This window comes from Nerophis lumbriciformis, linkage group LG04, assembly GCF_033978685.3.
Source record: "Nerophis lumbriciformis linkage group LG04, RoL_Nlum_v2.1, whole genome shotgun sequence".
Taxonomy (NCBI): Eukaryota; Metazoa; Chordata; class Actinopteri; order Syngnathiformes; family Syngnathidae; genus Nerophis; species Nerophis lumbriciformis.
In genome coordinates, this window is record NC_084551.2 from 64,734,079 (window position 1) to 64,749,180 (window position 15,102).

The 15,102-nt window shown below is 40.8% G+C and overlaps 1 protein-coding gene across 3 annotated transcripts in view; it reads right to left on the reverse strand.

The window, feature by feature from the left end:
* Nucleotides 1-15,102, reverse strand: part of bcam (basal cell adhesion molecule (Lutheran blood group)) — a 267,906-nt gene that overhangs the window by 65,616 nt on the left and 187,188 nt on the right. For all 3 annotated transcript variants that reach the window (XM_061958778.1, XM_061958777.1, XM_061958776.1), the window contains exons 4-6: nucleotides 7,762-7,835; nucleotides 1,029-1,125; nucleotides 778-960 (exon numbers count right to left, since the gene is read on the reverse strand). In XM_061958778.1, coding sequence (XP_061814762.1) covers nucleotides 778-960; nucleotides 1,029-1,125; nucleotides 7,762-7,835 — 354 coding nt within the window. The remainder of the gene's footprint in view (nucleotides 1-777; nucleotides 961-1,028; nucleotides 1,126-7,761; nucleotides 7,836-15,102) is intronic.

Here is a 15,102-nt window from a genome sequence, read left to right on the forward strand (position 1 = left end):
ATGACAGTTTGAAAGAAGAAAAAAAACAGCTTTGTTTTATTAGTCAACTAAATTACATTTCACCGTTAAGCTTTTTTTATTTCACTTTTGTTATGTTTTTGTTAATTTTAATAGTATTTTTAGAATGTTGCCGCGGGCCTTTAAAACATTAGCTGTGGGCCGCAAATGGCCACACTTTTGACACCCCTGCTATAGATAATAAAACATTAAATGTGATAAATCTATGGATAAAAAGCCGAGCCTGGCGACGCATGCGCGTTTATCATAACTCTCTCTCTCTCTCTGTCTCTGCCCCTCCCTCACCAATGCTGCTGCGTGTGCACACCTTCACAATTTGTTTTGTTTTCAACCCCTTCTTAACCCTGGACGTACATTGAAAATACACGCAACCCTAACTCAAAATGCCGGACATTTGAGGCATTTAAGAAACTCCGCAAAACAGGACAATATTGATAAATTATATTTTTTAAGGAGGTAACCAGATTACACCCCGAGTTATTGGTATAGCACCGAGGAGGCTCAGCTTTCACAGACGCTTGTTAGCTGTCAGTAATGTGAGCGTGTAATCCTTTAAATCACGCATTTAGCTATCTCGTCGCTATCTTCGTCGATCGTACATTTGCCTGCTGTGGATCACCTTCACTCTCGGGGGCACTCCCTTATCTCGCCTGTCGTAGGTAAGATAAAGCGCTCGTAGTTGATAATGGAGAAAGATAGCCGTAGTTCATAGGGTCGCCGTTATTTTAGAAGCTCTTTTTTTTTTTTTTTTGCACTCACAGTTGAGGTTGATGGTGATGGAGTCGGACTTGGTCTGTTTGATCTGGTCCCCCAGCATGCTGTACTCCACCGTGCACTGGAACACCGAGTCCTTGTCGGCCTTAGTGGGCTGCATGTACAAGGTGCTCTTGATGGTGTACAGACCCGACGCCTCCTTCACCACCGAGGGAATCATGTAGGTTTCTGAGGTGCAGACATAAAAAAATGTGGTTGAACGAGTTTGTCCGACTTGAGGTAATACACATACGTACTTTCTTTCCTGTCTTTGACCTCAGGAAGCGGCTGGCCGTCTTTGAACCAGATGATCCTCGGCTGGGGGTGTCCATTCATTGTCACGCAGGTACCGATCTAGTTATCCACAAAAGAGTAACTTCTAATGAGCTGCATCAAAAAGTGTGTCCTTACTCGGTTTTTCCCACATAATGTGCATCCAACACCCCCAAAACCAGTGAAGTTGGCACGTTGTGTAAATGGTAAATAAAAACAGAATACAATGATTTGCTAATCCTTTTCAACTTGCCGTATTTCCTAGTGATGGGTCCGGCAACACCGATGCATCGGCGCATGCGTCGAGCTCATAGAGCAAAACCCCGGAGAAATAATAACTAAGAAGAGAAATCGTCTAAAATGTAATACGTCGGAAAAACTTTTTTTTTTTATAAAAATGTGTTAAAAAAAATACAATTAAAACAATTCCCAGTCCACAATCATCCACAACACGTTCTCTTAGATTTCCATGTTATGATACATGTTCACATTATTTATTGACTGTATCTAAAAAAGATAAAAATATATTTTTATTTAAATGAAGATATGAAATAATCCTAAATGAAATACAATGACTTGGTTTATATTATTGTATATACTAGGGCAGGGGTCACCAACGCGGTGCCCGCGGTCACCAGGTAGCCCGTAAGGACCAGATCAGTCGCCCGCTGGCCTGTTCTAAAAATAGCTCAAAGAGCAGCACTTACCAGTGAGCTGCCTCTATTTTTTTAAATTGTATTTATTTACTAGCAAGCTGGTCTCGCTTTGCTCGACATTTTTAAATTCTAAAAGAGACAAAACTCAAATAGAATTTGAAAATCCAAGAAAATATTTTAAAGACTTGGTCTTCACTTGGAATAAGCGGTAGAAAATGGATGGATGGATGGGTCTTCACTTGTTTGAATAAATTCATTTATTTTTTTACTTTGCTTCTTATTACTTTTAGAAATACAATTTTAGAGAAAAAATACAACCTTAAAAATGATTTTAGGATTTTTAAACAAATACACCTTTTTACCTTTTAAATTTCTTCCTTATCTTTACTGACAATTTAAATCAATGTTCAAGTAATTTTTGTTTTTATTATTGTAAAGAATATTAAATATTTTAGCTTCTGGTTTTTCAACGAAGTGAAATATTTCTTCAAACTTACTATGATTAAAATTCAAAAAAATTATTCTGGCAAATCTAGAAAATCTGTAGAATCAAATTTAAATCTTATTTTAAATTATTTTGAATTTCTTTTTTTTTTAAATTCTGGAAAATCTAGAAGAAATACTGATTTGTCTTTGTTAGAAATATAGCTTGGTCCAAGTTGTTAAATATTCTAAGAAAGTGCAGATTGGATTTTAACCAATTTAAAACATGTCATCAAAATTCTAAAATGTATCTTAATCAGGAAAAATTACTAATGATGTTCCATAAATTCTTTTTTTAATTTTTTCAAAAAGATTCAAATTAGCTAGTTTTTCTCTTCTTTTTGTCGGTTGAATTTTGAATTATAAAGAGTCGAAATTGAAGATAAACTATGTTTCAAAATCTTATTTTAAATTTTTTCGTGTTTTCTCCTCTTTTAAACCGTTCAATTAAGTGTTTTTTTTCATCATTTATTCTCTACAAAAAAACCTTCCGTAAAAGGAAAAAAAAATACACCTTTTTACCTTTTAAATTTCTTCCTTATCTTTCCTGACAATTTAAATCAATGTTCAAGTAATTTTTGTTTTTATTATTGTAAAGAATAATAAATATTTTAGCTTCTGGTTTTCCAACGAAGAATATTTGTGAAATATTTCTTCAAACTTACTGTGATTAAAATTCAAAAAAATTATTCTGGCAAATCTAGAAAATCTGTAGAATCAAATTTAAATCTTATTTCAAATGATTTTGAATTTCTTTTAAAAAAAAATTCTGGAAAATCTAGAAGAAATACTGATTTGTCTTTGTTAGAAATATAGCTTGGTCCAATTTGTTAAATATTCTAACAAAGTGCAGATTGGATTTTAACCAATTTAAAACATGTCATCAAAATTCTAAAATGTATCTTAATCAGGAAAAATGACTAATGATGTTCCATAAATTCTTTTTTTAATTTTTTCAAAAAGATTCAAATAAGCTAGTTTTTCTCTTCTTTTTGTCGGTTGAATTTTGAATTTTAAAGAGTCGAAATTGAAGATAAACTATGTTTCAAAATTTTATTTTAAATTTTTTCTTGTTTTCTCCTCTTTTAAACCGTTCAATTAAGTGTTTTTTTTCATCATTTATTCTCTACAAAAAACCTTCCGTAAAAGGAAAAAAAAATGTACGACGGAATGACAGACAGAAATACCCATTTTTTTATATATATAAATGTATTTATTTAGCTATTCTTGTTTAAATCACACTTACGTGTAACTTACAAATGACAATATATTTATTTATTTAAGTGTGTATCAAACTGGTAGCCCTTCGCATTAATCAGTACCCAAGAAGTAGTTTTTGGTTTCAAAAAGGTTGGTGACCCCTGTACTAGGGCATCAAATCAGTGTCAGTTGAGTCGGTCCATAGGTTGCCTGTAGGGATTTTTAATGTCCAGCAGATGTCAGTATTTAGTGACACAGTATCGACACAGTATCAATACAGTTTTGCAATGTGTCGAAACGCTTCATGACGCCTCATCAACCCATCACTAGTATTTCCTTATATCAGGGGTCGGCAACCCAAAATGTTGAAAGAGCCATATTGGACCAAAAATACAAAAACAAATCTGTCTGGAGCCGCAAAAAATTAAAAGCCATATTACATACAGATAGTGTGTCATGAGATATACATTGAATTAATATGACTTAAAGGAAACTAAATGAGCTCAAATATAGCTACAATTGAGGCATAATGATGCAATATGTACATATAGCTAGCCTAAATAGCATGTTAGCATCGATTAGCTCGCAGTCATGCAGTGACCAAATATGTCCGATTAGCACTCCACACAAGTCAATAACATCAACAAAACTCACCTTTGTGCACTCATGCACAACCTTAAAAGTTTGGTGGACAAAATGAGACGGAAAAAGAAGTGGCATAAAACACGTCCTAGAAAGTCGGAGAAAGTTATACATGTAAACAAACTAAGGTGAGTTCAAGGACTGCACAAATTAGTAGGACAAAACGGCGCTCGCCAAATACTCTAATCAGTGAAGCATGTTTAATATAAACAGTGTGCTTTATAACAATTAGGGAGGTTTGTGTCATGTTTGCACTCCTACAGAAACCATATTAAAACAAAAAATGTTTTTTTTTCCCCCTCAACTTTTTGTCATGACTTGATCTTGGGTGTTTGCTTTTCCGGGATGCAACGGAAAGTTGGCACGGGCGAGACGGGAATGAAGGTACATGATTTATTTATTAACTATAAATACAAAAAAAAAAGGATCAAACAAAAAGCGCGCACAGTGGCGGAGAATAAACTATGAACAATTAAACAAAACTTGCAAACTATGGCTTGAATAAAGAAAACTTACTTGGCATGGACAAAAAAGGAGCGGCGTGAACATGGACATGAAAAAATGGACAGAGCATAAATGTGGTGTGAGGTCGTCAGAAAGACAAACTGAAAAACACTGAACTTAAATACTACAGACATGATTAACGAAAACAGGTGCGTGACTCAAGACGTGAAACAGGTGCGTGACGTGACAGGTGAAAACTAATGGTTGCTATGGTGACAAACAAGAGTGCACAATGAGTCCAAACGTGGAACAGGTGAAATTAATGGGTAATCATGCAAACAAGACAAGGGAGTGAAAAGCCAGAAACTAAACAAAACATGACTTAAAACAAAACATGATTACACAGACATGACACTTTTTCCATTTTTCATACATTTTTTAAAAAGCTCCAGAGAGCCACTAGGGCGGCGCTAAAGAGAGCCGCGGGTTGCCGACCCCTGCCTTAGATGAATAAATTGATGCAGGGGTTTGTCCCAATACTTTTGTCCAGGTTATAATTATTATTGTATGTGGCAATCCAAAAAATGTTGTTTTTTTTTACGCATTTTGGCCCCCACCCCACAACTTGGGGCACCCACAGTCCATACCAATCATTACCCAGGGCGGTAACGGGTGATGGGTCAAATGCAGAGAATAATTTCGCCACACCTAGTGTGTGTGTGTGACAATCATTGGTACTTTAACTTTTAACTTACCTTTAAATTTAAACTCTACTATGCAAAGCGAAAGCCATTTATCAACAACACCCAGAAACGCTGCCGGCTTCGCTGGGCCCGAGCTCATTTAAGATGGACTGATGCAAAGTGGAAAAGTGTTCTGTGGTCGGACGAAATTGTTTTTTGGAAACTGTGGACGTTGTACAAAGAGGAAAAGAACCATCCGGATTGTTATAGGCGCAAAGTTGAAAAGCCAGCATCTGTGATGGTATGGGGGTGTATTAGTGCCCAAGACATGGGTAACTTACACATCTGTGAAGGCACCATTAATGCTGAAAGGTACATACAGGTTTTGGTGCAACATATGTTGCCATCCTAGCAATGCTACCATGGACGCCCCTGCTTATTTCAGCAAGACAATGCCAACCTTCGTAGTAAAGGAGTGCGGGTACTAGACTGGCCTGCCTGTAGTGCAGACCTGTCTCCCATTGAAAATGTGTGGCGCATTATGAAGCCTAAAATACCACAACGGAGACCCCCCGGACTGTTGAACAACTTAAGCTGTACATCAAGCAAGAATGGGAAAGAATTCCACCTGAGAAGCTTCGAAAATGTGTCTCCTCAGTTTACTGAGTGTTGTTAAAAGGAATGGCCATGTAACACAGTGGTGCATGGCCATTAAATATCTTGTCTTTGCAGTCTATTCAATTGAATATAAGTCGGAGAGGATTAGCAAATCATTGAATTCTGTTTTTATTTACCATTTACACAACGTGCCAACTTCACTGGTTTTGGGGTTTTTTAGATGTTAACTGGCTTTGCACAAGTAGGACTGCTTGTATTTGAGCCTTTTATGGGATAGTTTAAATGCAAGCTGATAACAATGTGATATATACAGGTAAAAGCCAGTAAATTAGAATATTTTGAAAAACTTGATTTATTTCAGTAATTGCATTCAAAAGGTGTAACTTGTACATTATATTTATTCATTGCACACAGACTGATGCATTCAAATGTTTATTTCATTTAATTTTGATGATTTGAAGTGGCAACAAATGAAAATCCAAAATTCCGTGTGTCACAAAATTAGAATATTACTTAAGGCTAATACAAAAAAGGGATTTTTAGAAATGTTGGCCAACTGAAAAGTATGAAAATGAAAAATATGAGCATGTACAATACTCAATACTTGGTTGGAGCTCCTTTTGCCTCAATTACTGCGTTAATGCGGCGTGGCATGGAGTCGATGAGTTTCTGGCACTGCTCAGGTGTTATGAGAGCCCAGGTTGCTCTGATAGTGGCCTTCAACTCTTCTGCGTTTTTGGGTCTGGCATTCTGCATCTTCCTTTTCACAATACCCCACAGATTTTCTATGGGGCTAAGGTCAGGGGAGTTGGCGGGCCAATTTAGAACAGAAATACCATGGTCCGTAAACCAGGCACGGGTAGATTTTGCGCTGTGTGCAGGCGCCAAGTCCTGTTGGAACTTGAAATCTCCATCTCCATAGAGCAGGTCAGCAGCAGGAAGCATGAAGTGCTCTAAAACTTGCTGGTAGACGGCTGCGTTGACCCTGGATCTCAGGAAACAGAGTGGACCGACACCAGCAGATGACATGGCACCCCAAACCATCACCCAACCATGCAAATTTTGCATTTCCTTTGGAAATCGAGGTCCCAGAGTCTGGAGGAAGACAGGAGAGGCACAGGATCCACGTTGCCTGAAGTCTAGTGTAAAGTTTCCACCATCAGTGATGGTTTGGGGTGCCATGTCATCTGCTGGTGTCGGTCCACTCTGTTTCCTGAGATCCAGGGTCAACGCAGCAAGTTTTAGAGCACTTCATGCTTCCTGCTGCTGACCTGATCTATGGAGATGGAGATTTCAAGTTCCAACAGGACTTGGCGCCTGCACACAGCGCAAAATCTACCCGTGCCTGGTTTACGGACCATGGTATTTCTGTTCTAAATTGGCCCGCCAACTCTCCTGACCTTAGCCCCATAGAAAATCTGTGGGGTATTGTGAAAAGGAAGATGCAGAATGCCAGACCCAAAAACGCAGAAGAGTTGAAGGCCACTATCAGAGCAACCTGGGCTCTCATAACACCTGAGCAGTGCCAGAAACTCATCGACTCCATGCCACGCCGCATTAACGCAGTAATTGAGGCAAAAGGAGCTCCAACCAAGTATTGAGTATTGTACATGCTCATATTTTTCATTTTCATACTTTTCAGTTGGCCAACATTTCTAAAAATCCCTTTTTTGTATTAGCCTTAAGTAATATTCTAATTTTGTGACACACGGAATTTTGGATTTTCATTTGTTGCCACTTCAAATCATCAAAATTAAATGAAATAAACATTTGAATGCATCAGTCTGTGTGCAATGAATAAATATAATGTACAAGTTACACCTTTTGAATGCAATTACTGAAATAAATCAAGTTTTTCAAAATATTCTAATTTACTGGCTTTTACCTGTATATATTTTTTTTTGCTGATATCAGATATCAAATATTAATACGTGGCTCAGGACACCCTCGTTATTAGATCGTGCAAATGCATCAATGAACCGCGGACGCACCTCAGAGCTGATGGTCCCTCCCACGGAAATGGCTTGACTGGATGGGCGTGTGAGGTCTGGCTTCTCAGGGGCAACTGAGGGAAGATGAAGAGAGGATGAGGATGAACAATCATATCATTATGAGTCAGAGGAAGCAACGCCTGTACCTCCAACCTCTCCCCCGCTCGCACAGACGCACACAAAACACCGCCGCCGCATTCATGGGCTGCTGACCTCGTTCATTAAGTTGAGCAGTAAATATCCTGCTCGGCAGTATTCTACCATGACCTCGGTCACGACATGATAAGGGTCAACAGACTCACATAGCCACAAAAAAAAACTCCAGAGCTTGTAAAAGCAACACCACAGTTGCCAGATCCCCCCCTCGTATTTCTTCGCTTTTCCACCCAGCACAAACGCAAGGTCGGGTTATCACCGCCAGCTGTCCCTTACTTAAATAAACAAACACACTTTCACCATCACCAAACAGCCCGGAAGACTAATATTGTTTTGTTTAATAAGAAAGAAGCAGTGATTTTTTATTTTTTTGCATTCGTTTTTTGTATTTCCACACACTGCCATTCAAATTCATAATTTTTCTGCGGACTGTACTCTAGTACAGTGTTTTTCAACCACTGTGCCGCGGCACACTAGCGTGCCGTGAGATGTTGTCTGGTGTGCCGTGGGAAATGATGCAACTTCAACTTCAAAACATTTTTAAATTCCATTCCGTTTTTTAAGGCGGTCTGTCGTAACATTTTTAGCTTTCAATCAGACATTAAATTGAGGTTTTGTATTAGTGTTCCTAAGAGTCACACCAAAGACTATCGAGTCACACCAAAGACAATCGAGTCATACCAAAGACTGTCGAGTCATACCAAAGACTGTCGAGTCACACCAAAGACTGTCGAGTCACACCAAAGACTGTCGAGTCACACCAAAGACTGTCAAGTCACACCAACGACTGTCGAGTCACACCAAGGACTGTCGAGTCACACCAAAGACTATCGAGTCACACCAAAGTCACACCAAAGACCGTCGAGTCACACCAAGGTCACACCAAAGACCGTCAAGTCACACCAAAGACCGTCAAGTCACACCAAAGACCGTCGAGTCACACCAAGGTCACACCAAAGACCGTCAAGTCACACCAAAGACCGTCAAGTCACACCAAAGACCGTCGAGTCACACCAAAGACCGTCGAGTCACACCAAAGACTGTCGAGTCACACCAAAGACTGTCGAGTCACACCAAAGACTGTCGAGTCACGCCAAAGACTGTTGAGTCACACCAAGGACTGTCGAGTCACACCAAAGACTATCGAGTCAAACCAAAGTCTCACCAAATACCATCGAGTCACACCAAGGTCACACCAAAGACCGTCGAGTCACATCAAAGACCGCCGAGTCACACCAAAGACTGTCGAGTCACACCAAAGACTGTCGAGTCACACCAAAGACTGTCGAGTCACACCAAAGACTATCGAGTCACACCAAAGACTATCGAGTCACACCAAAGTCACAACAAAGACCGTCGAGTCACACCAAAGACCGTTGAGTCACACCAAGGACTGTCGAGTCACACCAAAGACTGTCGAGTCACACCAAAGACTATCGAGTCACACCAAAAACCGTCGAGTCACACCAAAGACCGTGGAGTCCCACCAAGGACAATCGAGTCACACCAAAGACTATCGAGTCACACCAAGGACTATCGAGTCACACCAAAGACCGTCGAGTCACACCAAAGACCGTTGAATCACACCAAAGACCGTCGAGTCACACCAAAAACTATCGAGTCACACTAAAGACTATCGAGTCACACTAAAGACTATCGAGTCACACCAAAGACCGTTGAGTCACACCTAAGACCGTTGAGTCACACCAAGGACTATCGAGTCACACCAAAGACTATCGAGTCACACCAAAGACTATCGAGTCACACTAAAGACTATCGAGTCACACCAAAGACTATCGGGTCACACCAAAGACCGTCGAGTCACACCTAAGACCGTCGAGTCACACCAAAGACTATCGAGTCACTCCAAAGACTATCAAGTCATACCAAAGACTATCGAGTCACTCCAAAGACTATCGAGTCACACCAACGACCATCGATTCACACCAAAGACCGTCGAGTCACACCAAAGACCGTCGAGTCACACCAAAGACCGTTGAGTCACAAAAAAGACAGTCGAGTCACGCTAAGGACTGTCGAGTCACACCAAAGACTATCGAGTCACACCAAAGACCATCGAGTCACACCAAAGACCGTCGAGTCACACCAAGGACTGTCGAGTCATACCAAGGACTATCGAGTCACACCAAAGACTGTCGAGTCACGCCAAAGACTGTCGAGTCACACCAAGGACTGTCGTGTCACACCAAAGACTGTCGAGTCAAACCAAAGTCTCACCAAATACCGTCGAGTCACACCAAGGTCACACCAAAGACTGTCGAGTCACACCAAAGACTGTCGAGTCACACCAAAGACTGTCGAGTCACACCAAAGACTGTCGAGTCACACCAAAGACTATCGAGTCACACTAAAGACTATCGAGTCACACTAAAGACTATCGAGTCACACCAAAGACCGTTGAGTCACACCTAAGACCGTTGAGTCACACCAAGGACTATCGAGTCACACCAAAGACTATCGAGTCACACCAAGGACTATCGAGTCACACCAAAGACTATCGAGTCACACCAAAGACTATCGAGTCCAAACCAAAGACTATCGAGTCACATCAAAGACTATCGAGTCACACCAAAGACTATCGAGTCACACCAAAAACAATCAAGTCGTCGAGTCACACCAAAGACTGTCGAGTCACACCAAAGGCTGTTGAGTCACATCAAGGACTGTCGAGTCACACCAAAGACTTTTGAGTCACACCAAAGACTGTTGAGTCACACCAAAGACTGTCGAGTCACACCAAGGACTGTCGAGTCACACCAAAGACTGTCGAGTCACACCAAAGACTATCGAGTCACACCAAAGACTGTCGAGTCACACCAAGGACTGTCAAGTCACACCAAAGACTGTCGAGTCACACCAAAGACTATCGAGTCACACCAAAGACTATCGAGTCACACCAAAGACTATCAAGTCGCACCAAAGACTATCGAGTCGCCCAAATACTTTCGAGTCACACCAAAGATTATCGAGTCACATCAAAGACTATCGAGTCACACCAAAGACTGTCGAGTCACACCAAAGACTGTCGAGTCACACCAAAGACTATCGAGTCACACCAAAGACTATCGAGTCACACCAAAGACCGTCGAGTCACACCAAGGACTATCGAGTCACACCAAAGACTGTCGAGTCACACCAAGGACTATCGAGTCACACCAAAGACTATCGAGTCGCACCAAAGACTATCGAGTCACACCAAAGACTGTCGAGTCACACCAAAGACTGTCGAGTCACACCAAGGACTGTCGAGTCACACCAAGGTCACACCAAGGTCACACCAAAGACCGTCGAGTCACACCAAGGTCACACCAAAGACCGTCAAGTCACACCAAAGACCGTCGAGTCACACCAAAGAATGTCGAGTCACACCAAAGACTGTCGAGTCACACCAAAGACTATCGAGTCACACTAAAGACTATCGAGTCACACTAAAGACTATCGAGTCACACCAAAGACCGTTGAGTCACACCTAAGACCGTTGAGTCACACCAAGGACTATCGAGTCACACCAAAGACTATCGAGTCACACCAAGGACTATCGAGTCACACCAAAGACTATCGAGTCACACCAAGGACTATCGAGTCACACCAAAGACTATCGAGTCACACCAAAGACTATCGAGTCGCCCAAATACTATCGAGTCACACCAAAGATTATTGAGTCACATCAAAGACTATCGAGTCACACCAAAGACTGTCGAGTCACACCAAAGGCTGTCGAGTCACATCAAGGACTGTCGAGTCACACCAAAGACTTTTGAGTCACACCAAAGACTGTCGAGTCACACCAAAGACTGTCGAGTCACACCAAAGACTGTCGAGTCACACCAAGGACTGTCGAGTCACACCAAAGACTGTCGAGTCACACCAAAGACTATCGAGTCACACTAAAAACAATCAAGTCGTCGAGTCACACCAAAGACCGTCGAGTCACACCAAGGACTATCGAGTCACATCAAAGACTGTCGAGTCACACCAAAGACTATCGAGTCACACCAAAGACTGTCGAGTCACACCAAGGACTGTCGAGTCACACCAAAGACTATCGAGTCACACCAAGGTCACACGAAAGACCGTCGAGTCACACCAAGGTCACACCAAAGACCGTCAAGTCACACCAAAGACCGTCGAGTCACACCAAAGACTGTCGAGTCACACCAAAGACTGTCGAGTCACACCAAAGGCTGTCAAGTCACACCAAGGACTGTCGAGTCACACCAAAGACTTTTGAGTCACACCAAAGACGGTCGAGTCACACACTAGTCCTGATGTGTGTGTCCAGTTTGGTGAGTTTTGAAGCATGTTAAGGGGGTCAAATTACAGCTCAAAGAGGCAAAAGTGACTGTTTTTACTAAAATGTTGTTTTGAAGGGGGAATTGCAAACTTCCTGTTGATTTTTGCTGGGGGTTGTCAATATATGAAATGTAGGTCTAAGTGAGACCTACATAGAGGTTTTTGTTTCATGTCTCTATGACATTCCTACAGGCAGTTGTGTCTGAGTTGTCCTCCTCGGAGCAGTTGTGTCTGTGTTTTCTTCCTAGGGGGGCGCTAGAGCGCAATTTTGTGTTTTGGGGTTGTTGTTTTTTTTTTTATTGGATCGCAATTTTTGCTAGTCCTGATGTGTGTGTCCAGTTTGGTGAGTTTTGAAGCATGTTAAGGGGGTCAAATTACAGCTCAAAGAGGCAAAAGTGACTGTTTTTACTAAAATGTTGTTTTGAAGGGGGAATTGCCAACTTCCTGTTGATTTTTGCTGAAGGATGTATGAAATGTAGGTCTAAGTCAGACCTACATAGAGGTTTTTGTTTCATGTCTCTACGACATTCCTACCGGAAGTTACAAGCAGTTTTGTCTGTGTTTTTTCCTAGGGGGCGCTAGAGCGCAATTTTGAGTTTTGGGGTTGTTTTTTTTTATTAGATGGCAATTTTCGCCAGTCCTGATGTGTGTGTCAAATATGGTGAGTTTTGAAGCATGTTAAAGGGGTCAAATTAGAGCTCAAAGAGGCGGCGGAATAATAATAATAATAATAAAACGCTCAAAATTCAATAGGGTCCTCTGTCCCAAAGGGACATTGCGGTCTCTAATTATCTGCCAATAGAATAAGAAGATTTGGCTTGTCAAGACTTTCCAAAACAAGTAAAATTAGCCAACCTCAATGAACCCTAAAATACCTTAAAATAAGTATATTCTCCCTAATAACAAGTGCACTTTTCTTGGTTGAAAAAACAAATATGAGACCTTTTTGCTCAATATGTTGAAAAATATTCTTAAATGAAGTAAATGCTAGTGCCATCATCTTGACATAATGATATGCGCTCGGCATCACATTTCTTGAAACCAGAAAACTTATACTAAAAACTAGTTTATTGTTCTTAATGGAAAGGCAACAAGGCAACCGCTTGTTACTCTCGGGGTCTACTAGCCGCTCAGGCACATCATATTGTCTAAAAATGCATTTTTCCATCGATAACATGACATCATCGTGCCAAATGCGTGCTCCTTTAGTCAATTAGTGCGCAAGGAATATATATATATATATATATATATATATATATATATATATATATATATATATATATATATATATATATATATATATATATATATATACACACATATATATATATATATATATATATATATATATATATATATATATATATATATATATATATATATATATATATGTACGTGTGGGAAAAAAAATCACAAGACTACTTCATCTCTACAGGCCTGTTTCATGAGGGGGTTCCCTCAATCATCAGGAGATTTTAATGGGAGCATTCACATACCATGGTTTATATAGGGCACAGAGTGGGTGGGTACAGGCTGGCCTAGGGGCGTGGTGATTGGCTCATGTGTTACCTAGGAGGTGTTTCCGTCTATGGCGGCATGTTGTTACAATTTCGCTGCGCTTGTTGAGGGATGACAGGTCTGGACGGTAAATAATAAACAGTTTCTCTTTCAAGCATAGGTTGCATCTTTTATTACCACTATTGTAAGGTGTGCTGGATGCAAGAATTTGCCATGTTATTGAATATTCAACATTATTGTCTTTGAGGTCCCAAATGTGTTTGCTGAGTTCTGTGGTATTCCGCAGGTTTTGGTTCCTGAAAGAAGCCTTGTGATTGTTCCATCTGGTTTTGAACTCTCCCTCGGTTAATCCTACATATGTGTCGGATGTGTTAATGTCCTTGCGTGTTACCTTAGATTGGTAGACAACTGATGTTTGTAAGCACCCCCCGTTGAGAGGGCAATCAGGTTTCTTTCGGCAGTTACAGCCTTTGTTGGTTTTGGAGTCGCTCTGTCCGGGGGCCGACGGCTCATTTGCAATTGTTTTGTTGTGGTTTGAGATAATTTGTCGTATATTGTTCATGCAGCTGTAGCTCAATTTAATGTTGTTGTTGTTGAATACTTTTCTTAGGATGTTGTCTTTGGGAAAGTGTTTGTCAATCAGATTGAGGAATTTGTGTCCAATGTTAGTTGAGACGTTTTTGCTACTTTTGGGGTTGTACCAGATGATGTCGTTTCGTTTTCTGTTCTTTTTCGGTTGGTTTCCTGGCGTGGGTTCATAGGTGAGGGTGAAATTGTATCCGCTTTCATCAAGGGCTTTTTGGTACGGGGGGGTTGCTTGGTCAAATTCAGCTTTGCTAGATGACAGCATCGATAGCCTTTTATTAATTCCGGTAGGTATTCTTTTCGTGGTGGTGGGTGGGTGGTTGCTGTCATGGTGCACGTATTGGAGTGTTGTGTTGGATTTCGTGAATGGTTGGTAGCTGTTATTTCTCAGGTTGAAAGTGACGTCGAGGAAGTTGACGGTTTGCTTGTTGGCTTCAATCGTGATCCGTAGGCCGTTCTCTTTGAAAATTTGGCATATGTGCTTCTTGGTATTCTCGCTGCTCCTTGGCGAGGCGCGACACACTGCCAGTCCGTCATCACGGTAAATACCAATAATGTTGAATATTCAATAACATGGCAAATTCTTGCATCCAGCACACCTTACAATAGTGGTAATAAAAGATGCAACCTATGCTTGAAAGAGAAACTGTTCATTATATACCGTCCAGACCTGTCATCCCTCAACAAGCGCAGCGAAATTGTATCAGCATGCCGCCACAGACGGAAACACCTCCTAGGTAACACATGAGCCAATCACCACGCCCCTAC